The 17,013-nt window shown below is 43.9% G+C and overlaps 1 protein-coding gene across 25 annotated transcripts in view; it reads left to right on the top strand.

The window, feature by feature from the left end:
• Window positions 1-16,902, top strand: part of FAM13A (family with sequence similarity 13 member A) — a 148,202-nt gene extending 131,300 nt beyond the window's left edge. For 21 of the 25 annotated variants that reach the window (XM_046941112.1, XM_025150260.3, XM_015276615.4 and 18 more), the window contains 10 exons: window positions 551-764; window positions 1,139-1,277; window positions 2,092-2,173; window positions 2,313-2,533; window positions 3,845-3,928; window positions 7,165-7,260; window positions 8,755-8,838; window positions 12,632-12,828; window positions 13,415-13,516; window positions 14,417-16,902. In XM_046941112.1, the coding sequence (XP_046797068.1) occupies window positions 551-764; window positions 1,139-1,277; window positions 2,092-2,173; window positions 2,313-2,533; window positions 3,845-3,928; window positions 7,165-7,260; window positions 8,755-8,838; window positions 12,632-12,828; window positions 13,415-13,516; window positions 14,417-14,543 (1,346 nt within the window). In that variant the 3' untranslated portion in view covers window positions 14,544-16,902. The remainder of the gene's footprint in view (window positions 1-550; window positions 765-1,138; window positions 1,278-2,091; window positions 2,174-2,312; window positions 2,534-3,844; window positions 3,929-7,164; window positions 7,261-8,754; window positions 8,839-12,631; window positions 12,829-13,414; window positions 13,517-14,416) is intronic. The other 4 variants (XM_046941114.1, XM_040699870.2, XM_015276611.4 and 1 more) reach the window with 1 other exon arrangement.
• The last annotated feature ends 111 nt before the right edge of the window (window positions 16,903-17,013 follow it).

The following is a 17,013-nucleotide window of genomic DNA, read 5'->3' as shown; positions in this document are numbered from 1 at the left end:
GAGACAGTCTTTCCTTACAGGCTAGAAAACCATATGCTTCCTTCTAGTCTTTGAATTTCCAGCCGTGTGTGGCAGAGTTGTGCTGGGGAACAGGAGGACAATTACTGTGCTGGGACAATTACTGTGCTGTTCATTTGCAGCACTTGTATGGCCTAAAACTGAGAAACTTCTTCCTATAGCCGGCTTGCCTCCTTTATCCTGCCATGTGCCAACAATTCTGTTCTAACCCAGAGTTATTTCCTCAAAGGCAGGGGCAGGTGATACCCTCTCTTGGTGTCAATCCATGGTAATTCTAGCCAGATTATGGATACAGCTTTGTGTTGCACCCAGCAGATTATTTGTGCTTTCATAGACCACCTGCTGTGGCCAGGCAATGTTTTGCATTACTTTGCACACTGGCAGGTGTGAATACCCAGAGAATACCTGACACTGACAACAAGCAATCATTTAGGACAAAGGGGTCACAATATGATATTAGAAATGTTATCTGGAGTCTGTGGTACTTGTAAAACAAAAATGATAAAACTGCTCTTTGTCTTACTGTTCCTAGAGCCCATCCCTGCACTTTCTTCATGGCAGCGAGATGGCTTAGATTCAGAAGAGGCCCGCCTTTCCCCACAGGCTGGTCGTTTAATTCGCCAGCTCCTGGATGAGGACAGTGATCCTATGCTGTCTCCTCGCTTCTACGCCTATGGACAGAGCCAACAGTACCTGGATGATACAGAAGTGCCTCCTTCCCCTCCCAATTCTCATTCATTTATGAGGTGGGTTGTGGTCACTCTGTGGTGACTCTGATCTGGCTGCGCTGCACAATTGCATCAAGCAACATACCTTTGGATCACACAAGCCATATAGCTATATTGTGTTGGACTTCTGTTTTTACTATCAGGAAATAGGTGTTATAAGAAAAGTTCTTGGTAACTGGTCATTTCAGGGTTTTAGAATTAATATCTAGAGAGTTGCTGTTCCTGAAAGAGGCTGTCCTCTTCCTCTGTCTGTCATTAGAGAGTAACCAACATAACTTTCTCACTTCCGTGGGATTTGCCTGTATTTACACAAAGTTTAAGTGTCCTTCTGAGGGAGAAGATGTACTGCAGCTGTTTGGATAAACTCTTTGTGCAATCTCTGCTCTTGGTAGGAGGCGGAGTTCTTCTTTGGGATCTTACGAAGATGACAGAGAAGACCTTACCCCTGCACAGCTTACCCGGAGGATTCAGGGACTGAAGAAAAAAATCAGGAAGTTTGAGGACAAATTCGAGGAGGAAAGGAAATACAGAGTGAGTCTCTACTCAAGCATTTGTAGGGAGAGGTGTAAGGTGGCTAGAAAGGGAGGGGATACTGGGGAAGCCTGTCAAACATATACAGAGAGCTTGGAAGTATTTAAACAGTGTAAAGACAAGGAAAATGTAATGCTGCTCCAAAAATGACAATGTACATCCATACCAAGCAAATTACCTTTCCTGGTATTTTTTGTACCACCAGTGCAGTACAAGAGAGTCTCACAAACTCATGGGATTTTGATCACTGCTGTATACAGCGAGGGTGTAGGAATAGCTATGTTAAGTTTGGCATTTGTTTATTTATTAAAGTTCGCTTTATAGGAGGAACAACTGTGCATCTCATTTGCATGATGGTAATTCAAGGACACCGGCACACTGCATAGTAGAGAAGAGCAGCCTTCTTTGCTCCTCAGCAAGGAACCATAGTCAAGTGCTGCTGAGCAGTAGCAGTGTTCTGTAGTCTGTTTATTCTTGACATGCCCTTCAGAGGGACAGAAAGCTTTTTAAGGAACTAAAGCTTCATATGTGTGCATCTTTGTTGGTGATCTAGACCATGAAGGATGGTATTGAGGGGATCTTGCGTCAGCCTTGCAATGCCCTAAGAGACAATGTTGTGACAGGGAGGGGGGCAAACAGAGCAAGGTCTGAGCTGGAGAGGTCAGTGCTGTGCAGGCACCAGTCAGTAGCCTGTCCCTGTGCTCTGTGCTGTGTCCCAGTCCTGTTTAGCCCCCATTTTGTGACACAGGCTAGTTTCAGCGGGTCTCTCCTGTTGATTCAATAGAGATTCAGCATGACTGTTCTTTCCCCCCAGCCTTCTCACAGTGACAAAGCAGCTAACCCTGAAGTGCTCAAATGGACAAATGATTTGGCCAAATTCCGAAAGCAACTTAAAGGTGAGCAGTCACTGTTGATGTACCTTCTGGGGGCACCTGGACTTGGCCTTGTTTTAATTTGATGGTAGACAGTGGTCCTGTCACTGTCACACTTTAAAAAAGAGAAATTATTCCTCTTCCCCTAAATGTCCCTGTTTAGAGTCTAAACTGAAGATATCAGAGGAAGACCTGGGCCCTGTGGTACGTCAGCGAAGCAACACGCTCCCAAAGAGCTTTGGTTCTCAGCTTGAAAAGGAGGATGACAAGAAACAAGACCTATCAGATAAATCTGCCAAGCCTGCTGTGGAAGTGACCCTTGATTCTATCCAGAAGAAGCTTCAGGAAAAACGAACAGAGACAAACCGACCTGAGGATATAAAGGTACAATATATGCAGATCAGATTTAGGCCTTTTAAGTACAAGCACAGAACTCATGGTTGCACTATCAGTTGTGAAAGTCTTGTGATCTTTTATATTTTGTCACGAAGTCTACAGCCTCTACTCCCACGCTTAATTGTTTTAGCTTCTTTCCCTCTGCCTTTGGTATCAGTGTTTCTCTTTTCCACAGCTCTACTTCTATTGAATGGCATTGTGTTCTTTTTCTGATTCTCACAGATTCCATGTAACAGTTCTGAACTGTTGTTATGCCCAAAAGCTTTTGGCAAGTTCTGAATCTTCCAGTGATTCTCAATATTAGTTCACCGATTTTCTTCTAGATCATTCCAATGCTGAATACTCTTGTCTCAAGGCATTTTATCACTGCTCTTCTGAGTGTCACGCTGTGCTCAGCTAGTTCCTGTAATCTCTGAGGGTTATCAGTGGAGAGGTCTTTGTGTCTGATATTGCTAGTCCCTGAGTTTTGGATAGCCTTGTAAATGAAGTCCTTGAGTCTGCTGATGTGTGAATTGTGCAGTACTCTGTGAAAGAGGAGCAGACAGCAATATCTTTGTTTATTAGATTTGCAGAAGTGTTTGGCTGTTTTCTGAAGGTAGCAAGAATAAACAGCCTGACCTTTTAAAGGTCTCTGATAGTATTTGGTGCAGCAGTAGAGAGAGAGGGCTTGGTATCAGTCATGTTTGGTGGAGGAGCTCTGGCAAACTGAGGGAAGTGTCTTCCAACTGTCTGCCTGCCCCCCCCTTTTTTTTTCTTTTTGGCTTGGTCCCCTCAGCCTGTCAGCCAGAGCTTTTCACTTCATAGCAGAATTTGGCAGAAAGAAACAGTCTGACTGCACTTCATTTCTGTTAAGTGTGTTTGTAGCAGTCAAAGCAAAAATGGCAAGCTTTGGGAGGGGTACTGGAGCTTGTCTCAGGTTTGGAAGACAAGGAAGAGCGTGCATTTTGTTCCTGGAGTTATGACTCAGATCTTTCTAAGTGACAAAAAGCCACCATCACTAAAAGTTATTTAACATTGTTTGTTCAAAGCACATAGAAAAGATAAATCCCCCTTATGTACCTACAACATTTTCACATACAAAGGTTATTTAGTTTCAATTTGCCTGCATTGTATGTAGGGCTCCACTCATGGTAAGTCTTTCCAGCAATATGGCTGGGAAAGGGGAACTAGAAAGCAGAGATGAGTCTTCAAAACATTAATGACAAAATGATAATGACTTTGGTTAGGCTGTAAATTAGTATTGTCTGTGTCTTGAAGTCTGACATTTTCTTTCTCCTCTCTCTGTGCTGCTTTTTATAGGACATGACAAGAGATCAGATAGCAGCTGAGAAAGTGGCTCTTCAGAAAGCCTTGCTGTATTACGAAAGCATTCATGGCAGACCGGTATGTACGGCAGCATTTTATCAAAATACATCTTTGTGTGTCTTTGTTGTAAATGACTGCCCTGGTGCTCCTTCAGTGTCACAGTCTCTAGGACTTCTTGCTGTTCCAACCATACAAAGGTCCTTTAATTACCACCCTGATCTTTCATTACCACTGTCATGTTACTCTTGGCAAGGTGGTGCCTACACACAGTGCTGGACATGGCAGATACTGAGCCTACGGGCTGAATGAAGTTCAGTGTGCATTATTTTGGCATCACGCTTGCCATGATCCACAGACATTCAGTTTGTGGCCCAGCTGATTCACCAGCATTACCAGGGATCCAGTATGCACAGGAACAGCTGCGCATGGACCCCCATCCTGCCAAAAATTTGTCTGTTTGCTAGTATTAATGACTAACTGGAAGACAGGTGTGCAAGCAGAGCACCTTCTCAGAGAAGCTATATCGTTCTCTGAGTACCATGCTATTTGCAAGGAGGCACCTGTATCTTCATATATGCGCAATCCCTTTGCGCCAGAGGATTCATGAAACAGTTTGTCTCCTAAATGCCACGACAGAAGTTGAGAAGAGATTTTCTTCTTCCCCGAAGCAGACATTTGTTTCCACAAGGAAGGGACAAGCAAGAGATTTCTTGCACGTTTGAACTTAGCAAAGGGAAATTATTTGTAAAGATAGACAATTAAATACTGTGTCATGTTGATTGCTGCTGTGACAGAAATATGGTGGGTTCCAGGCCACCAAGTACTCTCGTTGGCTTTGTACAAATCCTTCCTCCTCTTTCACTTCATTCTAAACTTTGCTACCAGCTGTGGAGGTGGCATAGTTCAGTTTCAGAGTGGTGCTAATCCCTTGACCAGTGGCTTGAGAGAAGCAAATTACTGTATATAAGGAGCGCTTGATGAGTGCATATGATAAATCTGTCTTTCTTCTGCTGTGTGCTGTGTCCTGATTTCTACCTTCCATTTGCTCCTGAATTATTTCTTCCTTTGCGTGTTGGTTTTTGTTTGTTTGTTTGTTTTATTTTAAAGTGTTGCTAATTTAAATACTTCCCTTCATGAAGTACTAATATTGTATAGGCACATATACCAGTAGGTGAAAACAGCATGGTTGTATGAGAAGACATGAAATTTTATTATGGTATAAAATAGCAAAATGCCAGCACATCCACTTAACCTCCAGCAGAGTCAGAGTTGGAGTCTGCTTTTGGTATCACAATGATGTAAATCAACAGGTGACATCTTGTTAAAGTAAACTCACTTAAATCTGTTTAAAAACTCACTTTAAATCTGTTTAAAAAGGCTGTCATGTCAGCATACCTTCCTCCCAGCACTTTCTGATGCTTTATTTATACAGCTACTTCTTAATTTGCTTTTAAATAAGCAGTCTATACCAAGCAACTTGGAGTCACGTAACAAGAAAGACTGCAGCTGATCAGCTTTTGCTGTTCCCAGCTCCTGGCACTGCAGCAGTGGAAAAGTACTGAGAGCTTGAGGAGAATGGGGTGTAGTTCAGCCAAGTTGGGTTGTTGTTTTTTGTGTTGCTTTTTTTTTTTTTTTTTAAAGATATTTAACTAAACAAGAAAAACAATGGAGTTCAGATTTAGTGCAGCTGGGTCTTTCTGCACCAGTGACAGGCAAACCTGGAGAGGTAGAACTGAACTGCTTTAGTTAAGCCAAAAAGTTCATTTCTGCAGAAATTCTTGAGCTGCTCTAACAATGCAGGCAATGATCTCTTCCTTGGCTGCTGCTGCTTGCCACACAGAGCGTGCTCCGGAGTTATGTCAAAGGCTCTGTTATTCTGACAGCTTTTTTTTGCATTTTGATGTTTTCCAAAAATACATTCAGGTTTTGCTGGTATTACATTTAACTAGGGAGACGGTTTGCCCATGTGCAAAAGGTTTTCTTTCAGTTTGCTTTCTGCTTAAATGCCCTGGTGCACGTCTGCAGGGCTGACTCAGGGCCCTTGCGCTGAACTTCCTTGCTTAAAGTAATTCTTTGTGTTCCTCCTCCGTAGTGATACTCAGACTCAGAAGCATGTCATTTATATTTGCCTATTCCTAAACGTGCCTTAGGAATTTCTGTCCATTCCAAGGCTTATATTTATTTTCCCGTACAGAACAGATGCATTTACCTTCTTTGAAATGTCATGAAACGAAGGTTTGTTTCTCAGCCACCAGCACATTTTTGTTGTTGTTGTTTTGGGTTGGTTTTTTCTTTAAGTAACAGGTACTGGCTGAGGCAACGGTAGTGCTGTGCCTCCCGTTCTACTACCTGCTTATCTGGCAAAACTAGGAGCAATACAAGTCTTGTAGGATTTCTCCAATTTTCCATTTTTATGCTTGATGGATTGCAGAGAAACGTCAAAAGCTGGAGGCAATTTGGTAGCCAATGCACTCCTGGCAATACCTACAGCTCCAATTCTGCCCTTTCCAAACAACATCTCTCCTGCTCTGGAGGGATGATGTAAAAGCTTTAAAAAGCTTGCTCCTGCAAGTTAGCTGCAGACAAAATGAAAGACAAAAAATAAAGTCTTCTCCTCATTCCAAGCTGCATTCCTGTTATTCCAGTATCTGTTGTAGAAAGGGAGACTGTACAAAACTCATCAGGGTTCATACTGTTGTTGATTTTCACATCAACTGGTGATTAACAGCAGTGAAAAGCTTTGGTGTGTATGAGTGGCATCTAAGTCAGTTAAACCTTCCTCTTGTAAGAGCTTTATAATCAAAAGTTAAACAAAAGGTGTAATGGAAGGACTGTCATAGGATGTGGTCAGACAATGCTGAACAAAAAGGAAGATGATGATCGGGTGGGTTCTGGTGAATATTTTGGGTTTTTTTCTAACCCTACGGCTATTTTTTTATTAAAGAATTGATGTATATTAAAGAAGTAAAACCCCAATTTCTTTACAGCTGCTACTTAGCTGGACAGGCCTTTGCTTTCCCACCCTAGCTGTTGTCTGTTAAGCCTTCTCTTCTGTACTGTCAGTACCACTGAGGTTTTCGGTTTAGCGTGGATCTGGATGAAAACCAGAAAGCAACACTAGCAGTTTGCAGCACTCAAACTAAGGAGAGAGCACAAGTACTCTTCCATTTCCAGTTTCTGTGCTAGTGCTGTTAGCATGTCATCATTATGAAACTCCCTTAAATCCTCTGGCTAACAGCAATCACAAGCACATACACTGTAGGATGGAGCATCTGCTGCAGACCTCATGGTTCTCATTCCTTTTTCCTTTACAGGTTACCAAAAATGAACGACAGGTGATGAAGCCACTGTATGACAGGTATCGCTTGGTCAAGCAGATCCTCTCCAGAGCCAACACCATCCCTATCATTGTGAGTAGAACTCTCTTTTAGGAGGTCTTACTTAGGGTTAGAGCTGAGGTATACAGCACAATCAATAAGGCCAATTCCTCCCTTACATCTCAAAGACCAAGCGAATGAGCAAATCGGTGACATATATTAGTCAGATAACACTGGTCAGGGGTCTCTAGTGCCCACTCATGAGCCATGAGACACATCTCACCTTTTGTTGTTTCTCACCTTTCCATTGGGCTGCTGCTGTTATTTCATCATCTTATGTTTGGCTACAGCATCACTTCCCTTTCCTTACTGGTCTATTCAGAACCGTAGGTCTTCGTGTTGTTTGGTTACACGGGGCTGTATGTTGGGAGTGCAGACCTGTGTGAGTCCCAAGGCAGGCACTAGTCTCTTTGGCTGAGAGAAAGGGACACTACGCTGATATTGGAGAGATTCTGCAAGTAGTGGATGCCCCCTCAATCCAGGTGGTGCTTCGGCAAGGAAATATTGACACCAGCATGGAATCCAATGCACTCCTTTAGGGAGCCAACATGGTATCTCAAATTCTGGACAGTTTGTGTAGGCCATTTTTAAAGAATTTTTCAACCTAAGTATATACCAAGAATCCTCCTAGCCTGTCTAAAGAAAGAGAATTGTGTGATCTTGGTTCCTTTTTATCCTGTCATGTACAATCTCTTACTGTTTTTGCTGATGTCCTGGCTGCTTTTTGTAGACTGCTTGCTGTATTGAACGGACTGGCAGAGCGTTACTTGAGTGCAGTCAATCACACTGACATGTGACTTTTTTTTCTGCACACGTGTTGGCAGGTGGTCCTGCATTTAAAACAAAAGCTGTTCCTCTTTGAATATGCAAAGTACTCCCCAAAATGTGATCTGTAAAGATGGTGCTGGCTCTCAGATGGAAGAAGCCCTTCATCTGTGTGTTGGCAGTTTAAGACAAAGCTCGCAAAAGAAAGCTCAGGTCCTGTTTAGACACCAAACTGAAGTTGCACGCTGGCTAGCACGAGAGAGATGAGACTGGCTTTCCCCAGTCCTTTCAAATGAGAAGAGTGAAAGATTCACACAGAGGCAGAATACATTTGAAAGCCCATCATGATGCACTTGATTGGAAAGTCAGCCTCCTGGAAAGCAGGGCTGGAGAGTCCAGCTGGGTTTACATCGTAGCTCTGGAGAGCCAATCGTGTGTGTGTGTGTGCGTGTGTGTGTGTGTGTGTAAGGACCTCGGGTCGGGGGGTTATTTTCTTTGTGGTTCTTGCCTAGCTACTATTCCAGCATCCAAGATTTTTTTCTTGAATGTTTAGCAGTGATGTCTCTTGCTAAGCAACATCTTGAGGGAAAACAGTCCAAGATGCAAAGGGTTTGCCAGGCGTATTTTTGTTCCTTATGAAATGGATTTCTCCTGATGGTCTGGCAGTGAGCTGAGCGAATGAGTGAGTGAGAATGATCTGAGAGCAGGTGGCGGAAGAGAAAGGGTTTCATAATGTAACGTACTTGTTAACACCTGTCACAGGGTTCCCCCTCCAGCAAGCGGAGAAGCCCTTTGCTGCAACCAATTATCGAGGGCGAAACTGCTTCCTTCTTCAAGGAGATAAAGGTGAAGACCTCCAGCTGCTAACTAATTGCTCAGTTTGCATCAATTTTCCCCTTATACCAATGAAAGAGAATGATTTTTTTTTTCCATCAGTGTTGATTTTTTTGCAGTGTGTCTTCCTGAAAAATCAGTAGCTGCTTTAAGCCTGTCCAGTTCTGATCAAATTCTTCCCTTGTTGTAGATAAGACTACAATATTCCCTTGGCTTTGTGTTCTTTCCCTTCTCCCTCCCTTGCACATAATGTATTTTACTTTGCTAAAAACCTCACAATTATCCTTTGCACTTTGGCTTGGTGGTTCTTTTTTTTTTTTTCTTTGCCCTTGCTTTCTCCTTCCTCTTCAATAACACTAACTTATTTTGCAATAGTTTCTCTCACTCCAACGCTCTGTGGCTTGCACACAACACCATGGCTGGAATGAGATCTCACAAAACTAACACACACACAGAGCCAACCAGGCATTTACAGGATCTATATCTTCTCCTATTCACATACTTATTTTATCCAGGGCTCTCTTTCATCACCTTGTAGGCAGTATTTCTAACCAAGTCATACGAGGATGGAAGTAGGAACGACTCAGTCATGTTTGTTAATGCTGTCAGATTTGGATGATGGGATAATTGTGATGCTTTCTTATTCCAGTGTGGAGTGATAGTTCATGGTGGTGAAGTCTGCTACAATGTTGGTCCTTCTTCCTCTGAGAAGGGATGTCCAGCTGTCAGCCAAGACAGGCCACGTGGAGCTGGGCCCTGGCTTGCATTTGTTACCATTGCAGTGTAGTAGGAAATAAAAGTGCTTCAGCAGGCTTGGGTTATCCAAACATAGGTAGTGTTTGGTGTAGATACTGCAAACGTGGACGTCCAAGATGATTCTGTGATAAAGCAGTTACAGTAGTTTGTTTATCAGTGGACTGTTCAAGGCATGTGTTTGTTAAAACCAGATTGCAGACTGAAGCATGTAAAACTGCTGTTTAGAGGCTGGTTAACAAACACGGAGCTCTCTCAGGTCTGCAACAGTGGTCTGGATTGGGTTATTTGATTGATTGGGGTATTTCTGTCTCTCAACTGCGTGTGCAACTGGAGTCAAAGCTTACAGCTCTCAAGTGTGGTGATTCAGGTTGCTGGTGAGGCGAATGCTGCATCAGGGCAGCATCTCACTGGTTTCCTACAGAGAGCACAAATGTGGAGAGCTGTGGTGCTGCTCTCATTAAGCCCGTTAACACTGAAATGCCAATTAACGCTTATTGGGGACCTGTGAAGCTGCATGCAACAGCTTTTCACTGAAGTACTCTCAGAATTAAACAGAGGAAATGGCCAAAAAAAACCACCAAGATTCTTCTCCCTGTATGGGTCCATTATGGACAGAGCACTGCTGGTCTTGATGAGCACCTGATTCTGTTGTTTTCCTGGTGTGTTTGTTGAAGCATTTGGGAGAGCTGGATAAAAGCTTAAACAATGGTATGAGGTGCAACTTTGTGTATGCTTGGACAGAATATCTTGAATATTGTCTGTGTGTAGAGAATCACTGGAATCCTTGCATGCTGGGAGTACTTGGGTTACTCTGGAGATTTTATATTTGTAGCTCTGGAAACGTTAAATGTCTCACGATTCCCTAAAGAACCTCACAGATGCAAACCAAATGGAGCCAGTCAATGAAGATAATTTTGGTTAGAATTTAAATGGCAGTGTAGGTTTAAAATAAGATTTCCATATGAGACGCCGTCTAAGCAATGGTTGTTGATAAGATTTTTGTTTTTAATTGCTCCTTCATTTTAAATAGCAAAATGCTTTAAGAGGTCTTGTAATGGCCAGACGTGTTTTGGCACTGAGGTCTAAACAAGTGAGATTTCTGCATTGTCTTTTCCTCCCGTGGGCTTTCTCTGGCAGGAGGCTCACTCCTGAGCTGTGGGCTGTGTGCCCTGGAGCGAGGCAAGCAAGCCAGCCTGCTGTGCTGGCCATCATTGGCTGGCATGAGCTTATAGGTGTCCTTGGGGAAGAGGCTGCTACCAGATATGCAGATTCAAGTTACATGGATGCTCTGCTTCTCTCTTTGGGAAAAATTTCTTACACTGCTTACGAAAGTGGTCCTTTTCCTTTCCCTCCAGAAGTGGGACCCAGAAGCGACTTGGTCTCCTAGAAAAGGGCAAAGGGGCTTCTCTTTCAGTGCCAAAGGGATTCCCATATAATAAAATTTCTATTGATTTGATTGACTTAGCAAATCTTCCACCACGCCCCAGCAGCAATGACGTTCTCCTGCTTCAGTCTCAGCTGCTACTACCGCTGCTACTACCGAGCTGGGCAGGACAGCATGCCTGGGGTCCTGAAAATGGCAGTGAGCAGTGGTCTCCTTTCTCTCTACGGCCTGTTTTTGGACAGCACTTGTCTGCTCTTACTGCTGCAGTTCTCATGGAACTCCTCATGGCCTCTGTGAATCAACAAGGAGCTCCTGGACTTACTTAAGCTCAATAAGAAAGTCTGTAGGGAGTGGAGTCAGGAACAGGCTACAGGGGAAGGCTACAGAGAAGTTGTCCAAGCAGCCAGGGATCAGGTTAAGAAAGCTAAAACCCAGACAGAATTAGATCTAGCCAGGGACACAAAGGGGAACAAGAAGAAATTCTACATGGCAGGTAGCGACGGGACATAGAAATGGCTTTAAACTGGTAGATTTAGACTAGATATTGGAAGAAACTCTTTACTGTGAGAGTGGTGAGACACTGGCACAGGTTGCCCAGCAAGGTTGTGGATGCCCCCTCCCTGGAACTATTCAAGGCCAGGCTGGATGGGGCTGTGAGCAACCTGGTCTATGGGATGGGTCCCTGCCTGTAGCAGGGGGTTGAAACTAGGTGGTCCTAAAGGTCCCTTTCAGCCCAAACCATTCTATGATAGTGTGATTTATTACTTTATTCCAACCTCATGCCTTATATTAAAGTAAGTTGAAAACTGTCTTCTAGCAAAGTCTCTGCAAGTAAGAGAAAACTGGGTCCTGTTTCCCAAAAATACAAGCTATTTCTGGATGGTATCACACAACAAGGCCTACATTTGGGAATTCTAAGCATTAGCAACCACCACCTGCAGCAGAGACCTTTAAAAGTTGTGCCTGTAGATTGTAGGAAAGAAAAATTGAACATGACCTATTTGTCTGTGTACTTTGAGAAAATGGCACTGGACAAAGTGTTCTCACTCCAATTTTCAGTGTGCTACAGCTGTATGGTATAGAGCTGACGTTGGGACCATGTTAGCAACAGCAGGCGTTTACAATCAATTATATCCAGTATTTGGCTTCAGAAAGATCCCTCTGAGCTCATTGGTAGCGCTGTAAGAGCAATTAAGGTCTTGAACTCAGCCTTCAGAGAGAGCTATTGAGCTGCATCTTATGAGAGAGTACTTGTTTTAACCTGGCGATCTGTATGCTGCCTGGTGTATTTGTAGAGACGAGCAGAGGATGGCCAGTATTCTTTAGACAGCACGCATTACAACTGTAATTGGTTTTATCTGTATCAGAATATAAGAATTAAAGCAACAGGTTGCTGAGAAAGCTAGATCTTTTTCCCCACTCCGTTTTGCTGCTTTGGGTCTTCTTAACCAATCTGAGTTGATTTCTCTGATATGCTCTGGGTATAGCGTGTCTTCCTGGTGATATCCTGGTGTACTGTACTGCTTAGCAATTGAAGTGCTTGCTTGCTCTGCTTATTCACTTATTTTCATATCTGTTCCCAGTGCATGCAGTGAAAGGAGATGCTTGCTTCTGAGATGGGAAGCAACTTACTGTGTGATGGGGGTGTTCTGTCCCTCTCTGTAGGAGGAAGAGGAGGGCTCTGAGGAGGACAGCAATGTGAAACCAGACTTCACAATCACTATGAAAACAGATTTCAACGTGCGTAGCTTCTTGGATCAACTAGAAGATGATGCCGATGGCTTTGTTTCCCCGGTGGACGATAAGATACCATCAAGGAGCAACCAGGATATGGGGCTTTCAAATCTCCATGAAGCATCCATGTATGTTGTCCAAATTTTTTTGCACTTCAAATGCAATAGACCCCTATATGAAAGGGCTTGGGAGAAAACTACCCTGTCCTTATAGTGATATTTGACTTTCATAATCTTTGGAATCTTGGGCTAAATAGTACCTCCACTCCAGCTACTATCATTGGTGAGCCTTTATCATTGAGACACCCCCTGTACTCTACAAGGCTTTCCTATTTTTGGAGATATCAAGTGGAACTCCTTTTTCTAGTTTTAAGCACCTAGATCTGCTGCATACACACTTAGATGGTAGCCCTAATTCATGGCCATCGAACCTCAGTCCCATAGAAGTCACCAAAACCAGATCTACCTTCAGCAAGTTTCACTGAAGTTAGTGATAAATTGTGAAATGCACACTTGACTTAAGCCTACGTGCAGTCTTCTGCTTGAAGTAAATTCAGAGACCTTTTTACTGCAATTAACACCAGATTCCCAGGGCTGCTTGCAGAGCAGCTCCGTTGCTTGGCATCTGTACAACACTAAATTTGCACATTTACTGTATGTTTCCAGTTATAATTGTGTACATAAGTGTAATCATGTCTGTATTTAAACCCAACAGCCCTGAACTGTTAGAGCAGCTGCAAGAAGTCAGGGAAGAGAAAAAGCGGATCAGAAAAAAGCTGAGAGACTTTGAAGATAATTTTTTCCGACAAAATGGGAGGTAATTTCTCAGCTATTCCTCTGTCTTTCAGCTGTTCTTAATCAATTTGGCATCTACAAAGGCCTCCAATTATGGAAAGTTACCTGAATTCACTACTGTGTATCTTCATCGTCTTATCTTTACTCACATTCGTTACAGTTGCCCATTAAAATGAATGACCTTTTTTTTCCCAAAGATCTTTAGGGACCACAACCTCTTTGGTAACTTTGGAAAGCAGTATAAGTACAGAAAATCCAGCTGCATCCAGCAAAATTAATAAGAATGATGGAACGTTTCCTTAGGGATAGAATAATTGGTCTTTGTCCCCAGTGACACTGTATGTGTCTCTGTCCTGATTCTGCATGTCTGTGAGGTATGCAGACATGAATAGCTGGGTATGTAGCTGGGTATGTAAAAAGTTCCTCCTAAATGAGCTGATAAAGTGCTTTAATATTTTTATTCTCCTGAAATCAGCTTCTTACCGTAAACATTACATGTTTTTATAAAATCATAGAAAACCTCAATCTCACTTATGCTGAGATGAAATATCTCATTGCTTTTGAAGGAAATGGCTCTTCTGCATGTTTAGATGGTTTCTTGGGGTTCTTTTTGGTCGACTGGGTGTTTTTTTCCCCAACTGTCACACAGACGATGACAATTTCAGCAAAGCAGGGGCTTCAGATAAGTTTCTGCATTTGGAAGCATGGGATTCTGTTAAGCCTCACTATGTACTGTCTGCTTCATTAGATCATTTGCTTGCCCTTCTCTTTTTCTAAGTATAAAAGTTATTTAGTTTTATTCCCTGCTGGGTAATACAGGAGGGGAGCTGTTCTGTTAGTCCAAAGCCTGGAGGTAGAGGAAGGCTACTGAAGGAAGATCTACTGGTACAGAAATCTTCATGACTCCTTTTACTCCCACTAGGAATGTGCAAAAAGAAGACCGTACTCCTATGGCTGAAGAATACAACGAATACAAGCAGATTAAGGCCAAGCTGAGGCTGCTGGAGGTCCTGATCAGTAAAAGAGATATTAGCTCAAAGATCATGTAAAGGAGGGGATTGGTTTTACCAATACACTAAGAAGAGAGAGCACCAAGCAGACGAGTGCGTGAAGTGGATGCATCGACAGCCTGGCTGGGGAGGGCTGAGGAGCTCCCTGGGAACTGAAGGGCCGTTGCCAGAGGCAGGATGGGGAGAAAGGGTGGCTTTCCATCACTCTCTCCACTTGTTGTCCACTCTTTCTCCAGGCCTGATGCCCAAAATGGAGTTTGCCAATGTAGGAGACATGATGCTGTCCTCAGTGACTGCACTGAAGGGTTCCTTCTGTTTTGATTTGCTTACAGATCCTGTAATATTTAGAATATGAAAGCCAGCCATGCTATTCTTTTTTTTTTTTTTTTTTTTTTTTTCTCCAGGATATCATAGCAAGAGGCAAAGTAGCATGAATAGTGATTCAATCATCAAACAGCTTCCACTTTATTTTACCAGACCTGACCCGATCTCATGTGACGACACAGGTCAGATAGCACCAAGATCGTTCTCTTGTAGCTACAGTAAAGGCTCGCTCAGACTTTTGACCAGGCTGTTTGGAGTTCGGTATCTTCCGTTGCTTATAAAATGTTGGAAGAGTATCCTGGTCACAGCCCAGAACTGGTTTGAGTTACAGCTTTGCACAGGATTCAGTTGGGTTTTCTTCCCACTTTTCTTTTTTGACTGCCGGTTGAATTAAGAAGAAGAAAGTACCTCCATCTGTTTGGGATAGCAAAGAAAAAGAGTTGTGCAGCAAAGTTCGTGCCTACTTGTTCCCCTTGGAAGGCGATGCTGTGAGATAATGATGATGTTTGGGCAACTGGGAAGAGGTTTTATCAGCTTTAAGTTAGAATGCCTTGGGACTTTGGTAGCTGCTCGGCTAAGCGTCAGCTGTCAAGCATCTGGAAGACCCCCCCCATTGGCCCATACACTTCTGATAATGGGTATAAGAGCCTAAGGTGAAAGTCCACATGGATGTCACGCACACCCATTAGCCTGAGTGTTATTTATGTGCGCCACCAGACCGTGTGGGCTGAAGCAGTGATACTTTGCGGCAACGGAGGATGTTCTTTTCTTCCCTGTGGCTTTGTTGGGTGTAGTTTGTATGGTGGGGCAGAGGATACTGCAGGGAAGTGAAAGCCCGGAGCCACGTGCTGCAAGTGTCTGGGGTGCAGGGTTGGGCAGTTAAACATTCTCAGATCTGAAAAGCAGATCCTGGGACGCCGGATTCTGGTTCTTGCATCGGACAATCACTGCCTGAAGGAGTGAAAGGCAGCAAGCTCAGAAACACAGCGGGCGGCTGACAGTTCTGCAGCCCTGTGCGCTCCAGGAGTGCGTGCAGGCAGTGCCCTGCAGCCCTTCCCCTGGACCTGGGGCAAGATGCTCTCGGTAATGGGGCCCTGGTATCACAAGGAGATGCTGTCTTTTATCTAATCCCCTTGGGAGATGAGTGCAGGAGCCGAACAGCTGAGGATGAGTGCGGGGCACCTCATCACAGCCAGGCTTTACACAGCAGCAGGGCCCGCAGAAGAGCTCCTCACTTCCCTTCTCTCTGCGGGCAGGAGGGCCCGTAGAGTGGTGTGCTGAGTAAACTTACCCCCCTCAGTGTGCTGTCTGTGCTCATTCTTGCCAAAGCTGGTGCTGAGGGCGGGTCTCTTTGGCCCCCCCCAGCTACTCGGCAGGCCGCCTTCCCCCCTTTTCCCCAGGGCTCTGCATTGGCAGTCTGCCTCATACGACGCTGATGCGCTTCTGTTAGGGAGAGCCCGGGGCTGTTTTCTACTGACAGCAGAATTTCCCGCTCCTATAGAAAAGTAGTGAAGGCTGAATTCCCTGTTTCCAAGGGCCTGTGTGATGAACTGGGGTGTGGCTTCTAGGAGGCACCTAGTGTCCATCGCGAGGGAGGTGTGGGGCTCTGCCTCTGCAGATCCGGGTGCTACAGTTGGGCTTTAGAAGGACTTAGAAACTGCATTTGAAGGTGACTGACTGGAAGGGAAGCTTGGTGTAATTCCTGCCCCTTTTCCCTCCTCATTCGCATTCTGGTGGGCCGACGCTTCCCAGGAGTCTGATTGCTCTGATTATTTTTAAAAGCCTGTTTGCACTGCGTACCAATAAATGACGTTTGCTGAGTTTCTGCCCCTGACAAATCTTGATAAATGACCCGTAGGGAACGGTCCATTGTATTGTTTGAACTGATGAGATTGTAGCATTTTCTGATGCTTAGTTACCGCTGTTTACATGGCAGACTGCTACACTTTCAGATAGTTTATATGAAATGTAAGTACAGTTATGCACTTTAGAGAGTTTCTATTTTTGAACTTTGAAAGCTGAACGTAACAGAATCCGTTAAATAAAATTGTAAATTAAAAAAGACAAAAAGACACCCCCTGGCTGCCTCCCGCCTGTTTCTAAAATGCCATTTTCCCTGTGGCAAAAGCCAGAACCGCCACCTGCACCGTTGTTAAGAAAGTAAGACAGACAGACTGGCATGGAG

This window comes from Gallus gallus, chromosome 4 (assembly GCF_016699485.2).
Source record: "Gallus gallus isolate bGalGal1 chromosome 4, bGalGal1.mat.broiler.GRCg7b, whole genome shotgun sequence".
Classification (NCBI taxonomy): Eukaryota; Metazoa; Chordata; class Aves; order Galliformes; family Phasianidae; genus Gallus; species Gallus gallus.
This window is presented reverse-complemented; position numbering and strand designations above follow the sequence as displayed.